General features: G+C 36.4%; 1 protein-coding gene across 1 annotated transcript in view; it reads right to left on the bottom strand.

Moving 5' to 3' along the window:
• LOC150110576 (nitric oxide-associated protein 1) overlaps positions 1-19542 on the bottom strand; it is a 126757-nt gene that overhangs the window by 36132 nt on the left and 71083 nt on the right. Inside the window, exon 5 of the mRNA XM_090394936.1 lies at positions 2897-3028. Within this exon, the coding sequence (XP_090251062.1) occupies positions 2897-3028 (132 nt within the window). The remainder of the gene's footprint in view (positions 1-2896; positions 3029-19542) is intronic.

Below are 19542 nucleotides of genomic sequence, written 5' to 3'. Positions count from 1 at the left end.
ATATGGTGTGAGGTAGAGGTGGGCAAGACAGGATATTTAGTGGGGTGTTGCTACAAGCCAAGGAGCACAGAAGAAGACCAGGATGTATTTAGGCAGTTGAGCTTCGCAAGTACAAGAAGAATGATTGTTATGGAAAATTTTAACTATGGCAGTATAAATTTGGAAGGGGACAATGCATGTAGTAATAAGGAAATGGATTTTTAGAATTCTTGAGGGACAAATGTCTTAGGCAACAAAGAATTCAAGAGTTTTGAATTTGGTCATAGCATCAGAAGAGTTGATTATAACTGAGATGACACCTCTTCCCCAAGTTGGAGAAAGTGACCACGTGGTTTCGACTTGGAAGATGAATTGACATGTTATGGGGTATTATAAGGAATTGATATGGGGTATTATAAGGCAGGTGATTATAATAGTCTTAGATATCAGCTTGGGGCAGTACCATGGAGGTAGGAATTGGAAGGGCAAGATATCGTTGGTGCTTGGGAAATTGTGAAGGAATATTTGTTAGTAGCAATAGTAAACTGTATTCTACGAGTGAGGAAGAGGACACAATTTGGTGTAAAGTGGATGACAAACAGGAACTGCAAGTGAAAAAGAGGTTATGGAAGAGATATAAGGAGAGGGGTGGAGAGCAGATGCAAGAAGAATATAAGACTCAGGCCAGAAGAGTGACTAGTATTGTAAGGAAGGCAAAACTGAATATGAGAAGAGACTTGCCCCGAAATCCAAAGAAAATCCTAAGGAATTTTTTTGCTATGTGGCCAGTAGGAGCAGAAATGATTATGGAAGAATGACACTGCTGGATAAAAATGGTAATAGAGTGACTGATGCAAAGGACATTTTTATTGGAACATTTCATCCTGGAGAAGTGGATTTCAATACTGGAGGATAGGGGAGGTTTGAGGTTTAGAGGAGCAAGAGGAGAGTGTGTTTCAAATACTGAGTACTCTGGATGTCAAAGCTGTGGAACTGGATGGAATTTCGCCACAGGTTTTGAGAGACTGTGCTAAAGAACTGACCTGGGTTTTCAATGAAAGTTTGGCTATGGGAAAGGTACCCAAGGAATGGAAGGAAGGTAAAATAGTGCCATTGCATAAGGGTGGTAGCACACTGGAAGTGTGTCAAATTATAGACCAGTTTGTGTTTCATCAGTAGTTGTCAAGATCTTGGAGAAATTAGTGAGGGACCATATACAGTGATGGGCAGATGAGAGTAATGTTAACTGCGAGAGTCAACATGGATTTCTTAACAGGTACCGTTGCTTTAGTAACATGATTGCCTTTTATAATAATGTGACAAGAGCAGTTGATGAGGGAAAGACATATTCTGCCATTTTTTTTGGATTTTGTAAAAGGCATCTGACAGGGTGCCACATGAAAAGCTGACATTTAAGTTGCAGGTTTAGATGTCAGGTTAGTCAACTGGATTCAGGATTGGCTATCTGATAGGTATCAGAGTTGTGTATGGTGTGTGGGGGGGGAATATCAAGGAGGCAGAAGGGTACAAGTGGGGTTAACAGGCTCAGCACTAGGACCTGTATTGTTTAACCTTTATATCAATGATGTTGTCAGTGGATTGCAGAGGGATATTCAGTTGTTCGCAGATGATGTGAAGCTGGGAAGTTTTATTAGTAATAGTGCAGTTGTGGCAGTCCTGCAAGAGGATTTGAATAAACTGAAAAGATGGGCAAATGAATGGGGGATTTCAGTTTAATGCAGCTAAATTTAAAGACTTGAAGTCTGGGATACATCGATGGGAGGCTGCATATCCTATCATACACTATGATCAAAAGTATTTGGACACCCTCTGTAATTCGTAAATTGAAGTCTAGATGTCACTATGATCTCACTTACCAGTATAAAAGGAGGCATGGAGCTGTGTGTTGTTCAGTGAGGAGCTGTACTGGAGGAAGTAGGAGAGACAAAAGATCTGGGGGTGATGACTGATAGAAACCTGAAATTCAGAGAACATATTGCAAAGGTGGTGAAGGTAACCCAGAGGATTGCTGCAATACTGAGAAGGATGCTGACCTGCAGAGATAAAAGAGTTGTCATTCCATTGTATAAAGTCCTGATCAGACCACACCTGAACTGTTGTTCTCAAATTTGGACCCCAGGATTTGAAGGGGATAAATTAACTACAGAAAGGGTACAGAGGTGCATAACAAAGATGGTATCAGGACTGTATGATGTTAGTTATGAAGACAGGCTGAGAGAATGTGGACTGCAGAGTTTGGCAGATAGAAGAAGAGGTGATATGATTAAGGCTTAAATTGTTGAGAGGTAGTTACAGGGTTGACAGTGGGGAGTACTTCTGTTTGGTGGGGAAGGAGCGAGGACATGAGTCCATCTCTACAGAAGTTACAAAAGGAAGCTGTGAGCAAAAGGGTGAGGATTGGTTTCTTTGCAATGACGGTGGTTGAACCGTGGAATGCATTGCCTAATCGAGTAGTGAGAGCATGAATGGCCAACGAGTTCAAAGCGTGGTATGATAGACTGTGTTTTCTAGGAAGGATCTCCCACGATGAGTCTTCTGACACCATGGAAGGCTGAATAATAATAATATCATACATAAACAAAATCACGTTAATTGTTTAAGAGATATTTGTGCCATGAGACGTTTCTCCAATTAACATGAAAAAAAAAAAAACTTTGTCATTTGAGCATTCTACTTGTAATTAACTAGGGTCACCACTGATGATGGCCTGTAAATATTCAGGCTGAAATATATGGCCTTAAATAAATAGTGTTACTTATCCCTTGTAATTTTGTTAACTGAAGAAAAAATACATTAAGTTATTTAAATATCTTAACAAAACAATTTAATTACAAAATCCCCACAGAAAAAAAATATTAATTGCAATTATTGATATAGTAAAATACAAAATTCATACTTCTATAAAATCAATTCTTCCTAATCCAGCCAGGAATAATGACTGGGATGGATGCAGGACATAAGTTCGTGGAATAATGATTTCTTTTGGTAATATTTTTGTTAATTCTTCAATTGTTAAAAGATTCAAAATCTGCAAATAAAGAAAGCAAGCATACATTTAAAGTAACATCAGATGGTATAAAGAGAAAGTAAATATAATGAAGTTAAAACAACCACAAAATAATAAATTTATTTCTATTATCAAGTCAAAGTGCAAGAACATTATCTTCATTATAATGGAATGACTGTTTCCAATTTTACTGACAGCAACCTCCTGAAAAAGGAAAATCCTGGAAACCTGAAAACTTCTGGGGAAGTCAAGCACATAAAGGAAACCAAACCATTCTTCAACATGTAAATATATAATGCTGAAGAAGCTGATATTCAAATCACATTCTCTTATCAGTGAAAATTACTGATAAGATTAAGTTTGGGCTATGCTAACTGAATTCTCTGCTAATATCCTATCATACACTATCTGATCAAAAGTGTCTGGACACCCCCCCCCCCTCTGTAATTCATAAATTGACGTCTAGATGTCACTACGACCTCACTTACTGGTATAAAAGGAGGCATGGAGCTGTGTGTTGATCAGTGATAAGAAGTACAAGCAGAATGAGTAGGTCAAGGGAGCTCAGTGACTTTGAATGTGGACTAGTTATTGGTTGCCACATTAGTAAGAAATCTGTCAGAGACATTTCAACCCTCCTCTAGTTGCCCATCAACAGTTGGTGACGTGATTGAGAAGTGGAAATGTGAAGGCACAATCACAACAAAACCACAGTCAAGTAGGCCGCTTTTAATGACAGACAGGGACCGTCGAGAGTTGAAGAAGGTGGTTCATGGAAATCGCCAGCCATCGAGTGAAACAATCACTCAGGAGTTACGCAGTGCTATTAGCTGTCCAGCCAGCACCATGACTGTGCATTGAGTGTAAAGAGGAATGGGGGGGGGTTCCATGGCTGAGCAGCTGCCCATAAATCAAACATTTCTCCTGTGAACGCTAAGCGCCGCCTGCAGTGGTGTAAAGAGTGATGCCACTGGACAGCGGACAACTGGAAACGTGTGATTTGGAGTGATGAATCACGCTTTACCATGTGGCAGTCTGATGGGAGGGTCTGGGCATGACGAATGCCTGGAGAATGATTCCTACAAGCATGTGTAGTTGCCAACAGTGAAATTTGGAGGAGTGGCTTTACAGTGTGGGGTGTTTTTCATGGAATGGACTTGGCCCTCTCGTAACATGGAAATCTAAATGCGGAAAGATACAAGGACATTTTGACCCATTGCGTACTGTCTATGGTAGAAGATCAATTTGGTGATGACTATTGCTTGTATCAGCATGACAATGCTACCTGCCATAAAGCAAGGTCTGTGAGGGAATGGTTTGTGGACAATAATGTTCCAGAAATGGACTGGCCAGCCCAGAGCCCTGACCTGAATCCCACGGAACACCAGACCCCAATGGTGTTCCGTGGGATTCAGGAGACATTGTCTATATTCCAGAGACAAAACAAACAAAACAAATTAAACAAACTCCACTACATTTTATAATTTAAGACTCCTGATTTGAAGGGATTCAGAAAACCACTCATTAAGCAGTAAAATGGATCATGACAAATGATAAAAGAGTGAGATTTTCAAACTGTATTTTGCTACTCAAACTTGCTTCAAGCAAGTTTGAGTAGCAAAATACACAACACTCAAATTAATTCAGCTATTCTACATGAAAATGTTTTTTCCATAATCCTCATAATATACTCAAACTAAGTGAAATAAGGCACAATAATAAACACAGTATATTGAGGTATTAGGATAATATTATATTGCATAGAAATGTAAATTCCACACACACACACACACACCTCAACAGAACAGGTCCTCCTTTTATCTTGATCACACTTTCCAACATCTAGGTATACCTCTCCACCAGTTTCAAATTCATTCCATATGAATTCTATTGGAATGAGATCAAAACTGATAACAACTGATCAAGGTTTCCACCACCCCCATATCAATTCCTTCAAACTAGGTAACAACAGCATCTATAGTATAACATGATACATCATACTGAAAAATACATGGGGCTGTTCCATAAACTGGCATTGCATTTAATAAGAATAATGCATAAAAGCACATGTCACATTATCAATGTGACATGCCTGGGTGTCTGAGTGAAGATGCCTGGGTGTATGGAAACCTCAGCATTTGAATATCAAATTGATCACTTAGAAACCTACAGCAGTTTAGTTTACTAGCAAGACACTGTAAAAAGCTTCAGTATCTGTTTTTATGAAAGGATAGCTATGACAATCACTGGCACTGTGTGTGTGTAATGAACTGGTTCATAGAATGTTGGACATCTGTGATGTGGAATGGCAAGTCATAATACACTTTTCCCAATCAAAAGCTCTAGTTTTTCATCCCACAGAACAGAGATATGGGCCACCAGAATACATCCAGAATAGCACACTGGGCAGATGGTTTAACCATCCTATCACAGCATTTAGGTTTCTATGAAGGCAAAGTTACTTGGTTGTTTCAGTGGCATGTTAAAAAGAAGATGAGACAAAAGTAATATTAGAAATTATATTGATCTTGTGAAACAAGTTAATTTGTGAATAGTCAGAATTACTTTCACCACCATCATTATTAATTTCTTGATATGTACTCTCAAAGAGTGTTTAGGCTATAATGATAGCACTACATGATTAACTTTACATTATTATTAATCTTCTAACAACAATTTTCCTCCAAATTAGTCTATTACTTGTCAGCACTCCAATATTGTTATATCTAACATTTTGTTCATTTTTACGATTTACCACAAGTAGATATGCTTGATTGATAATAACTAGGATTTTAACTCTCATGTGATTGTTTATTTATACTAGATTTATTTCCTCTGCATGTTTTGCTGTATATATGATTACAGCATTATCGGGAGGTTATTTAACATAAATAATGATAAAAAAAAAGGCAAAAAATTAGGTTTTCCAACAACAGTCAATATCTATATTTGAAAAGGCTGGAATGATAATCTAATCACAAATATCATTAGGCATGTTGTGTGAACTCTGTATCTAAATGCTTTCCAAATTGCTGGCATAGGACAGGGTCTTCAATTTTACGTGTTAATCAATGATTTCCAGATGTCGTGAAGGATCATTCCCTGATTTCTATTTAGTGTACCTTTTGAGAGAATGATTAAAAACATTAATGAATGATCAAACAGAACCTTTCAGAATTCTAATAAATTTGTATTAAATTTTTCAAATGATGCAAAGTAATTCTCTTCTAAGTGTGGCATGGAGGATGGTTGCCAATTCACGACATCTGGAAATCATTAATTAATATGTGTAAAATTAAAGACCTGTCTTATGCCAGCAATCACATACAGAGTTTTCACAACAATAGAGACTAAACATAACATGCCTAATGATATTAACTGCTGCTGGAAAACGTTTAATTTTTTGCCTTTTTTTATTATTATTATTTATGTTAAGTAACACCTCCCAATGATGCTATTATTCATATAGACAGTGAAATCAATCAAGCAAATCTACTCTTAGTTAATTACAAAATTCTACCATCTTGGCAGGGAGACAAAAAAGAAAAAGCACATTCCTCAGAAAAACTTAAATGCAAGAAAGTATTACCACATTCCAAAAGACTTAATTTCTTGAAAAATTGCAGAGATAACTCTATAATTTCTGAATTTTTAAGAATCAAAGAAAATATACATTCTGCCAAAGTGCAAGTTTTGCTCTTTTATGAGCCAAAATAGAAAAGACTAGATCAGACTTATTCTCAACTGAGCAAACTGCATCACCTACATTGTACTCAGGCTAATTCAATATCTCTAGACACATGAAATGTCATAGATAGCATACATGTGAAGAGGGTCTCAAGAATAGACAAAGATTGCAACCATAGATTGTCAGAAAAATTCAGGCATTTATACAATAGAGTTCACAAAAATAGAACCTTTCAGAATTCTAATAAATTTTATTAAATTTTGCAAACTACAACCTTACTAAAGAAGCTTCAGTTTTGAACAAAGACTACTTACGCTATCACTCCAAGACACATCCCAAAAGTAGACACTATGACCAGTGTTCAAAAATCTACTAAATTTCTGTCATTTCATGAAGAGGCATTATCCAAGATTACTTAGCACTTCGGATTTATTAAACAGTCGCAGGGCAAAAAAATAATTTCACAGAAATTTATGTAATAATGAAATCATTATACTACGAGGGTGGTCGAAAGGTTCTTGGCCTTGACCATAGATGGCAACACTATCAGCACGATTTTTTTTTTTTTCTAAGTTAGTACATCTGTCATAAGAAAGTCATTCTACTGAGTAGTTTGTTTTATACAACTGTCTGAAGCAAAAGTGTTGTCTGTATCCCTTGATATAGATAAAACTGAGTATTGTGTGGTTATAAAATTCTTTGTAAAAGAAGGTTTAATGCCAAAAGAAATTCACTCAAAGGTCATAAAAGTTTATGAGCACTCTTCTTCATTTTCGGCAATTAAGAAATGGGCTGCCGAGTTTAAACATGGCTGTACCAGTCTTGAAGATGATCCACATGAAGGATGTCCAAAAAATTGCAACAACACCAGAAATTATTGATCAAGTGCATGATATGGTACTGGATGACTGGCAAGTCAAAGTGTGTGAAATTGCTGAGACTATAGGCATTTTAAAAGAATGTGTAACATATATTTTGCATGAAGAATTGCAAATGAAAAAGCTTTGCACAAAATGAGTACCATGCAGATGAAAAACACACGCACAGTGCGTGGAACGTTTTAACAAGAATAAAACTGATTTTGTGTTTCGATTTAATACTATGCTTCATATATTACTATGAGACTTGGATTTGCCATTACACACCAGAATCCAAGCAGTGGACAGAAGCCGGTTGTTCAGTGCCAAAGACAAAGTTGGTTCCATCAGCAGGAAAGGTCATGGTATCAGTGTTTTGGGATGCTTTATTAATTATTATTAAAATAGCAAAACAATAAATGGGGAATATTATTCCAATCTTTTAACCAGAAAAATTTCTGGTTAAAAATTCTGGCAATTCAGTCTTTTCTCACAAATTTTTTCCGAGAAAAAATTTGTGAGAAAAGACCCAGTTTCCAGAAGAAAAAAAATCATCTTTCATCAGGACAATACACCTGCCCACAAAGGTGTTTCGGCAATGGGAAAATTAAGGGATCTGCACTATGAATTGTGGGAACATCCACCCTATTCCCCAGATTTGGCTCCCTCTGACTTCTATCTCTTCCCAGAACTAAAACTCTTCTTCAGTTAGTGTTTTTCTTCGAATCAAGAAATGATTGCAGCTGGAAAGGGGTATATTTTGCAGATCTTACTGAGAACCACTATAGGGACAGGATAATGGTACTGAAGTATCGGTGGAATAAATGTATTAGTCTTAAGGGAGATTAAGTTGAAAAATAAATATAATTTTGAAATTATAGATTCGTTTTTTCATTGTTAGGCTGAGAAATTTTCAGACCATCCTCATAAAGGCAGATAAAGGGAAAGAATTCAACAGTCATTCGAATAGAGCAAACTATGATATCAAGATCACCACCATGTTGTTGAAAGTTTTTTTACTTGGTTATATTATAAATTAAAGATGCCAAGAAATTATATTCTTGGTTTAATCCTTTATCCAAGTGTAAGCAAACAAAGTTTGCACCTAAATATATTCAGGACTGGGCAACTCGTATATAGAGGCTAATGACTTCACAACACTTGCCTTAGTATCCCATAATGAAAAGCACGTATCTTTACAGACATGTATAATGCTATGATTATGGGAAGGGTCACTTCCAGAATAGTTTCGACCTTTATTAAAGTCTCATCAGTGGGAGCCAGACCCTGAAGTGTCTGTGTCTGGCTTCTTTGCTTCTTTTTTTTTTTTTTTTTTTTAATGTTAAGTAACCTCCCAATGATGTTGTTAGTCGTATAGCAAAACACAGAGGAAATACATCTAGTATAAACACACAATTGCATATTAGTTTTTATTCTTCCAAGGCTCTTCTGACTGAAGAATCCACCTAAACCTTGGTCTTCTTTCTCAGTCTTTTTCCTGCCATCTTGTCATCAAACACCTGTTTTGCTAATCTTTCCTCTCCCATTCTATGTAAGTGACCATACTGTGTATGATTATTTTTACAATTGTTTCTCTATGCTAGTATTTATTAGTTTTGGTTTCATAACATGTATAAGTGGCATTTGCGATGTGCCTGATATTGATATGTTAAAATGAAATATAAAGTATTTGAGACTATGTACTTACCAAAGATCTGATAACTAATAATTTCAATGGTTCTATATTGTATTTACATTTGTTAAGTGTGTGTGGTATCTGTCATTCATCGTAAAGACATTCTCTTTTTGCTAACAATGACAACAATTCAGCCATTACTACCTAACTTCTCATTTGCCGTTTAGATGAAGTGCACATTGCCACTGAGGAAATTGATGGATGAATGACAGCTGACAGAGCATTCAGTACCTGGATAACAGAAGAAAACAAGACAGAATGAAAGTTTGAGAATGCAGACCACAGAATTTTGTTTTACGAAGTTTTTAAGAAAACTTGACAGTGAATATACGAATAAACTATATTAATAGAAGATTCAGAAAAGGAATCATAGCAAGGTGAATCCTTAAACTGGAAAGTTGGGACTATCAATAAGTGAATAGTAAATAAAAGGAGATATTAAGCAGATGTTCAATGAAACACAAAATGGAAAGTTTGATCTTCTGACACCAATGATATTAATTATTTATCAGAACAGATGGAATTAGCAAAATCTGAAACTGTCAAGTGGCTTTAATGAAGAGCTCTACTTTGATACAGTGTTGTTTATAAAGTAGTAAAAGTAACTGATTTTCTCTGGTAAAAGATTTGTGTTTCTTGTAATAAAATTGCCTGAGATAAGAATATGTATATTCCAGTGAAACAGTGAGGATGAATGAAACAATATGTGCTAAATAAGAAAATACTGCATGGTCTTATGGAAGTAAATAAGAAGTTTCATATTTTGAGAAAAAGCCTAGTAAAGAAATGACTAATGAACATTTATTGTTTGTAGGAATTTGTTGTGAAAAACAAAATGTTCAGCCTGATAGATTAAATGCATGTAAAACAAACTATTAATTATGATTAGTCAGAGAGAGAGAATTTTGATAAATTTACTCTAATTCAAAGTGTTTTTTTTTCAGTTGTGGTGTTTATTTAATATGGCTCCTAAAAAGTGCAGTGATGAAAATAAACAGAAAAAGAGAGCATGCAGACCAACAATTGAACTTAAAAAAGAACTTATAGCTAAATGGGAAAATGGAACTCTTATTTCTGAACTTTCTAAAGATTATAACATGGCAAAATCAACAATCTATACTATTATTAAAAATAGAGATGCAATTTCAAAACTGATGTGGCAAAAGAGTGAAAACTTTGTATCCTAAAAGATCTCAGGCTATTGAGGAAATGGAGAAACTTTTGTTAGTGTGGATTAACAATAAACAAATGGAAGGTGACAGTATTTCAGAGGCAATAATTTCCAAAAAAGCTAAGCTACTACATAGTGACTTTAAGCATTCAACCCCAGGGATCTAGTGCTGACAGTGATGATTTTAAAGCTAGTAGGAGACGGTTTGAATGCTTTAAAAAGAGAACTGGGATCCATAGCGTAGTAAGGCATGGAGAGGCGCCCAGTGCTAACAGAGGCTGCTAATCAATTTGTGGAAGAATTTAAAACTTATGTACAGACAAAGGGATTTATTCCTCAGCAAGTGTTTAATTGTTATGAGACAGGACTTTTCTGGAAAAAAATGCCTAAGCAAACTTATATCACACAAGAAGAGAAATCACTGCCAGAACACAAACCGATGAAGAAGCGGTTAACTCTCTTGTTGTGTGGAAATGCTAGTGGTGACTATAAAATTAAAGCTTTGTTAGTGTTTCACTCAGAAAATCCCAAAGTATTTACATCAAACAATGTAATAAAAAGTAAACTAGATGTGATGTGGAGATCTAACAGTAAGTCTTGGGTAACAAGGCAGTTTTTTATAGAGTGAAGCCACAAAGTGTTTGTCCCCAGTGTAAAAAACTATCTTGAAAAGAATAATCTGCTTTTGAAAGAACTTCTTGTGCTGGACAATGCTCCTGCTCACCCCCCAAGGCTTGGAGGATGATTTGGGCAAGTACAACTTCATAAAAGTCAAATTTTTACTCCCTAATACCCCTCCTCTTATCCAACTCATGGATTAGCAGGTCATTTCCAATTTCAAAAAACTTCATACAAAGGCTTTGTTTTAAAAAGGTGCTTCGAAGTGACACCTGACACACAATCAACTCTCAAGGATTTTTGGAAAAAGCACTTTAGCAACTTGCATTGTTTGAGGCTCATAAATAAAGCATGGAGGGAAGTTTCTTTGAAAACTATGAACTCAGCCTGGAAAAAATTGTGGCCTGAGTGTGTGATGGGCACAGATTTTGGAGGTTTTCCTGCAGAGTCAGAAGAATCTGTTGTTGATGAAATTGTATGTCTGGGCAGATCCATGGGATTAGAAATGGGCAATACTGATGTAGAGAGTTGGTGGAAAAACATCAAAGAGTTCTCTTTGGTGGAAAAACATCAAAGAGAACTTACCACTGAGGAGCTGAAAGAACTGCAAAGGAGCAGCATGAGGAAGCTGTTAAGGAACTTTTTTCAGAGGAGGAAGGGCCCAGTAAAGGAACCATTTCCATTGCTGAAATTAAAGAACTGTGCTTCCATTGGGAAAAAAAACCCAAACCACTATAGAAAAGTGGCACCTTGATATATCTATAGTTAATAACAATGTCAACATGTTTAATGATAATATCATTGCACATTTTAAAAAAGTTTTAAGAACAATACAAAACCAGACAACTCTAGATAAGTTTGTAATCAAAGCTAAAGAATCACCACCTGGTCCACCCACAAAAAGAAAAGAGCAGTGACACCTGATGGGCAGTTACCCAATATTTTTATGGAGGGCGACTCACCTTCAAAACACCAATTCCCCTCCCCCATATGTCTTCAGTAAAGGTAAGGTTCATGTTATATTCTTATTTTATTTTAATGATAATAGGTGAAAATTTTTCATGTGGAATGGATTAATTTATTTTATATTAATTACTGTGGTAAAAATAGTTTCATATTACAAACTTTTCGTTATATGAACAGCCTTCTGGAATGAATTAAGTTTGTAAAATGAGGTTTTACTTGTGTATACATATATATGTGTGTGTGTGTGTGTGTGTGTGTGTGTACACACACACACACACACACACACACACACACACACACACACACACACACACACACACACACACACACACATTTAATTTGGTCTCAAGTCATTTCTTGGATTCTAAAAACAATGAAGTTAAAAGTGATTGCACCAATCACATTGAAATTCTATATATATTTACTTAACACTGTATATAAAAAAATAGTCTCTTTACATGAAGATAATAGCATAATTGGTGCAGATGACAGAATTTTTAACATAAAAATTAATAATCACAGTATAATAATCAAAGTATTGTAATAATTATATCTTGTCAGCTGGAGCAGCTGACAAGATGTGATTATTAACAATACCATCTAAGAGCCTGTGTAGCTCTGTGGATGTGGCGTTTGCACACCATGGCGCTTGGCCGCACGAAGGAAGACTTGGTTGAGTCTAGTCTGCGACTAGAGGAAATTTTTCTAAGCCTTTTTTCGACCGGTTCCCGAGTTAGTCGATCTCTGGCACAGGCAAGCGGGTTTTTCCTCCCGGAAACTCGGGTTTTTCGTCCTGTAAACTCAAGAAAATCAACCGTAGAACCCACATTATTTCAGACATTAAATATATTGTGTTAGGGACCACGAGATGGCATCACATTTGAGCCATCTATCTCTGATTGGGTACCAGTGGAGATTAAACTGCCCACTCAGTCTCCAAAAGTTAGATAGGGCTAAATGTCCTCGCCTACTCCCCGTATACGGGAATAAAAAAAGGCTTTAGCTGATTTTTTTTTTAATCTAAGATTAGCCCTGTTCACACATTCTTGAATGCAAACAATGTCAAGATCCTTCCTAATGTCTTCATTTCTGCCATTGATGCCATCTATTCAAGCTCCCAATTTTTCTAAGAACTCTCGTATCCGTAATCTCTTTTTTAATCAAGTGCTTTATTTCTAACCCAATTCTCTGATCCATAATTTAAGATTGATTTCAACACTGTCTTGTATAATACTAGTTTAGTGTATTGCAGTGGTGGCTGGTGAAAATTTTAAGTGGGGGGGGGGTCTGCATAAAAAAAAAATAATAAATAAAACTTATTTTTCCTAATCAGTAACGAATTTATTAATAAATAAATTTACATATTAAAAATTGCTTTATTAAAAATATTTTATCCTCACCACGAATAAACACCAATAATAAAAGTTTCGTATCAATAGCAATGACAAGCGCAAACGAATATCGGCATTAGATCGCAGTGCATTTGTTTCATGTAACGATAATTGAAAAAATATAATTCTTTTCATATTTTCAACAGTGATACTCTTCATAATTCAGCCTTGTATCTATAATAAATAATTATATGTTATTTTAACAAAATAAAATAAGACTGACAAAAAATAGTTCACCATGCACACGCACCAATAATAAACGTTTCATATCTCACAGAAATAACGTGCGTAAGGATACTAAACATACACTGCCGTTCGGGTGGTGTCAGAATGACGTAACGTGCAACGACAAACGCAAACAAATATCAGCGTTAGATCACAGTGCATCTGTTTCATAATCTAAAGCATTAATTGAACAATTTCAATTATTAACTATTCAATCACTGTCAAAACATAAGCTGTAACCTTTAACATGTTGTATTGCATTTATATAATGTTGTAAGCATTGTTATGATTTATAAACACAAACAAAATTAAAATTTTTCATTTTTTCCTTGGGGGTGCTGCAATGTCACAGTGCTTATGTATGGGCCACCACTGGTGTATTGGCTAATTTCTCTTGTATTCAAATACATTTATTCAACTGGTTCTCTCACCATGTCAGTTTTGCTTATTTTGTTGTCTATTTCCAAATTTAACTTGCCATCTTCACTAAAAACTGTGCCTAAACATGCATACTCCAGCAGCCTTTGTACATTAAGTTTTTGATAGCTCCCCCCCCCCCCCAGTTTATCCTAGGGTTTTTCATCTTGCAAAGCAAGAAACTGGCCTTGAGAACTCAACACTACAGGGCATAGGATACACTTGGGTGTAGGACTGACCACTTTATCCTGTGAACGGTTGAGGTCCGAAGATTATTAAACCCTCGACACCGCAAGGTAAAAGATGGTAAAAGGAAAATGACATGAGATTTCTACCTCAAATATTGATGTGTACTCATCTTTGCTTATCTTGAAATTTTTCTACTACAGTTCTGTCACTGCTCATTAACAGTCTTTCCAAGTAATTACTTGGAAAGACTGTTAATCCAGACATCTAGGATATCCTTATCTTCAGTTTTCATGTTTTTTTTATCATCTTTGATTCCTTTTATACATTTCTAAGCTTTTTCAATAGCCTCCAGAACCTTTTGCCACCTTCATGATATTTACCTACTATATTCTTACCCAAGTCTTCCTATGACTTTTGTTTAGCTACTTTTGCACATAGTTTAGATTACTTACATTTTTCTCTGTATTATCTTAAGCTATCTGCCAATTTGTTTGCTGGGAACGTTTGATATGCTTTTTTCTTTCCCAGGACTGTTTCTGTAACTTCTTCTGTCTACCATGAAATTCTTATTTTTTTTTTATCCTTACAGAAAACTTCACCACATCTTCCTAGCCGAATCAACGTTTTCTTGGTTCTTGTTTTCAAACTGTTTCATTCTTTCTTCAATAACATTTGCATACACGAGTCTACAGTTTTCCTGTAAAAGCTGCTCAACTTTAATTCTTTTTAAAACTAAGTGATGGTCACTTTCAATTTCAAATCCTCTGTACACCCTTGTTTCCTGAACCAACATGAAGATATCACTATCAACAATAACATAGTTAAGAGTCTTTTCTTACTTCTTGTGTCTTCCCTTCACACGAACTTGTGCACATCTTTATGTTGGAACATGGTATTAGTAATGACTAGTACATATGCTGAGCAGAAATCCAGCAGATACTTCATCTGTTCACTGGACATCCACAAATGCTGTATTGTCACTCTCATGCTCAGTGATGTGCCACACCAGTGCACATAATGAGCATCCTCGCTATGTAGTCCTGTTGTATGCTTTTCTGGAGGCTTCAACTCTCTTAAGTTCAGTCACTCTACACACACACACCATCCATCCATTCATCTCACTGACAGTTCACCCCTTCCTCTTTTTCCAGAAACTTTACCTTCTATTACTGTTCTGAGAAGTCATCCTTCCATCCTTTCAATGTGTCCAAAATATGTTAACTTTCTTCTGTCAATATCCTTAAGGAGCCTTAAAGTTCTGCTGATCTTTTCTAACACTCTTTCATTTGTCTGCCTTTTAGCATGTGAAATCTTCAACAGTCTTCTGTAACACCACATCTCAAAAGCAGCTATTCTTTTCTTATCTGACTTCTTTAGGTTCCAAGTCTCACATCCATAAGTTGCTATTGGAAAAACAACTGCATCCAAAAACCTCAACTTTGTTCCTGTGGAGAAAGATCCATCCTTCCAGATTCTAGACAAGTCTCTGACTGTTGTTTTAGCCATTCCTAATCTTCTTCAGACATCTTCTGAACATCAATTCTTCACATTAATAATGGATCTCAGGTACTCATACTTGCTGACTTCCTCAATTCTTTCTCCATTAATGTACACTTGTTTCTCAAGAGCCTCCCTGTCTGCATTTCCTTTGAGAACTATAATCTTTGTCTTGCTAGGATTGAGCTGAAGTCCTCTGTTATTACTGATCTCATCAACTTCATCAAGAATTTGTACTAGCTCTTTCTTGTCATTACAGAGGAGTATGGTATCAGCAGCATACCTCAGATTACTGATCAATCTACCACCTATCCTAATTTCTGTCTTGAGCTTATCCAATACTTCACACATGACATCCTCAACATATACTAAACAAATGAGGAGAAAGTAAACATCCTTGCCCAACTCCCTTTCCAACTTTCCAAGCCAATCAGTTACTCCAACACCTGTTCCTACTGTTGTCCCCCCCCCCCTTCTTAAATTCTATTATATGTACTATATGCTGGGTCCTTCCTAAGGAGTCACGTGGTACCTCTATTACACAAAGGAACTGCCTCAGGGTCGAACCAAAACCAGAGTGGCAAAGTATTTGAAATCTCACTTCTCTTAAAGCATTAGGAACATTTATATTTTTATGCTGCACCACCAAAGCTATTAGATTAAGTTAAACATGTCTTAATCAAGAAGTGATCTCAAGGGTGTACTATAATGACTACTGATTTGCAATCATAACTTATAACAATCCATTTTCTCCAGCTTAGATTCGTATCTTTTTGCAAGTGGTGCATTGGATTCTAATACTCAGACACTCGGATTAAAGATAGCAAAGGTTTATTTGACACATTAATACAATATACAATACAAAGAAACTCAATCCAAAACTTCAATGTTAATCAGGGAAAATCATAGGTATCCTTATTAAGTAAGGATATCAAGAAGCAACATCAGTATGTTATTTCCCAAACTGACAAAACTTGACTGCAATATTCACATTAATCTTCATATCATATCACATTACTCAGACTAAACCTTCTTAATACTTTCAAAAACATACACATTAGTTTAATCATATAGGAGTTACCCGAGTATGCGTTCTAATATTAAGGTGCTACAGTCCTGTCTTAATTATATGAAAGTCCTCAATCCTCAATTTCCCTTAATCTCATTCATAACATCTAAATTTTCTTATACACATTATATAGACAAAGAATTTTCAATGTTACCGTACACGCTGATTCTTCATACTTGTTCCTTCAACTTCTGACTGAAGTTCTCTGATCTATCTCCCTTCCGATTTATTTAGTCGGTGCTATGGCATGGATTTCTCTAGTCAAAGGTAAGTCCACACGATCCCAGCATAACTAGCCCACTCCAGATATAATGATGGCGTAAGGCGATTCTGCTTCCATGAGGCCTATTGCCTAGATGCTGAGCCCTTTCCATGGATTGCCTGTTAGTCGAACGGAGATGTGTTCTTTCATCGTACGATTAGGAGCACGTGATCCTTCCAGCTCGTAAGTGGGATTCCTAACAGATTTCTTCGCTGATCCTTCGTCCAAGCACTCCTGGACAGAGATGCTCCTCCGTGCAACTGTCTACCCACTAGAATACACGAGACTACCAGCCAAGAGAGAAGAGGAAAAAAAGCCTTGTGTGTGTGTGTGGGGGGGGGTCCTAACTTTTTTATATCATCTCCCCTATCGGCAATCACCGTAACTCACGTAGCTCACCCAACGTGTATAATTTCTCCCACGTGGGTCTCGTTTCTTATCATTTGTTCTTTCTGACCACTACTTCTGTATGTGCAGTGGGCGTGCAGCTGCCTGGGGGCAACCTTTCTTTCCGTTGGTATGCCTGTGCACTTTGAACTTTTGTTCACAGAAGCTTAATGCAAGTCATACTACAAAACATTGTATTATCAATTCTAACAAAATATTAATTTATAATGTATCACTGGCATTATACAATTAAGTAAGTATTCCTTCCTTGAAATATTCACAATCTTTTTTCTTTATAATAATGTAATCTATATTTTACCAGTTGCATACAGCACATACCTAGAAGCAAGCATGTTTCCTACAAGGTTTTTCCTGTTAAATGATGATAAAATTAGAATTCAATTTATCAAAGTTTAACACTACTTTGGCTTCTTGCTCCCAGTACAAGTTAGCTAACAACCTAATAGTGTTGAGGAAAACCCATTCTTTTCATTACTTCTCATGGTTTCACATGAAAAGTAATGAAAAGAATTTCACATGCTGAACACAGTCAAAAGCTTTAGAGTAGTCTAAGAAACACATTGCCATAGGTTGTCTAAATTCTTTATACTCTTCTATGATCTGTCTAAGGCAAAGAATCTGATCTCTGTTGCCCTTACCTTTCCTAAAGCCTGCTTGTTCCTCAAGCATCTCTGCCTCAACTTTGGCCTCAATCCTATTTAGCATGATCTTCAATATAATCTTGCTTGCATGAGAGATTAAAATAATAATTCTATAATTCTTGCAATTGTCATATCTCCCTTCTTATGTAGTGGTACAAAAACCGACCTCTTCCAGTCTCTAGGCCATGATCCTGTCTCCCATAATCCATGTAAGCAATCTATGAAACACTCTCTTATCCCTCCATCCCTCCCTGTGGCCTTAATTAACTCTGCTGGGTTTCAATCTGTACTTGGGACCTTATTGCTGTTAAGCTGCTTAACTGCTCTTTCAACCTCATGCCCAAGTGGAGGAGGTTCCAAACAGAAATTTTCACAGTGAGAGGACTCCTCTAAATTTTCTTTATCCACTTTGTTGTACAGTTCCTCACAGTATTCTTTCCATCTGTTTTTGATTTCTAATTCTTGTATTAGTAGTGCTCCATTCCTGTCTTTGATGGCATTCAATTTGGGCTTAAACTTGTGCTTTAGGTCACAAACTAAACAAAACATCCTTTTATAATTGAGCCTCCTCATCTGGAACTCCATCACTTCACATTTATTAGTAAAAAAACTTTTCCTTGTGCTGCTTGTGGCTCTCTTCTGACTTCTCTATGTGATATTTTATATTCTTCAGTCCCTGTGTTCTTTGTTTTTCCAACTGCTTTCTTTTGATTAGTTCCGACATTGAATCTGATATCAATGGGTCTCTTGGTCTTCTTGGCTGTAACCTGTATTATCACCTTGACTCCTTCCCAAAGCATTTCTGATGGGTTCTCTTCACTGGTCTCCAAAAAATCAAACAGAGTTGATGTTTCTTCTGAGAACCCACTAGATATTATGCTAACATCCAATCTAGTGGGATATGCCTGACTTGGAAGTTGTTAGAGTCTTAGTCTTACTTTGGCTCTTACTAGCTGATGGTCTACACCACAGTCTGCTCCAGGACAAGTATGCACATCACAGTTGTTTGTCTTCCACTGATGGAGAGCAGGGATGTAATTAGTCTGGTGCCTTGACCAATCAAAGATGTCCACATATAGGTCCATTGTAGGTATTTCTGGAAACAGGTATTGGTAATAACTAATCTGTTAGCATGGGCAAATCCTAACAGTCTTTCAGATGTTATGTTCACCTAGACCCAACATGCCACACTCAGGTCTAACTCTCATACTCTTTCCCACTTTTGAATTTAGGTCACTTTACATCTTAGGGGACGTAAAGTATGTCTCTCCTTGGTAGGCAGTCCAGTTTGTAAGTTTTCATAGAATTCCTCACTCTCTTCTTCATGCCTATCCATGTAGGGTGCATAAACTACCACAATTGATAGGATGAGCCCTAAGTCTAATACAAAGTATCCTGTCATTAACGGGGTTATAACCAAAAAAGGGTTCTTGCTGAACT

Source organism: Typopeltis vanoorti, chromosome 1, assembly GCF_054136105.1.
Source record: "Typopeltis vanoorti isolate ZY-2024b chromosome 1, IOZ_Tvanoo_1.0, whole genome shotgun sequence".
Classification (NCBI taxonomy): Eukaryota; Metazoa; Arthropoda; class Arachnida; order Uropygi; family Thelyphonidae; genus Typopeltis; species Typopeltis vanoorti.
Note: the sequence above shows the minus strand (reverse complement) of the source record. Positions and strands in the feature narration are given on the sequence as shown.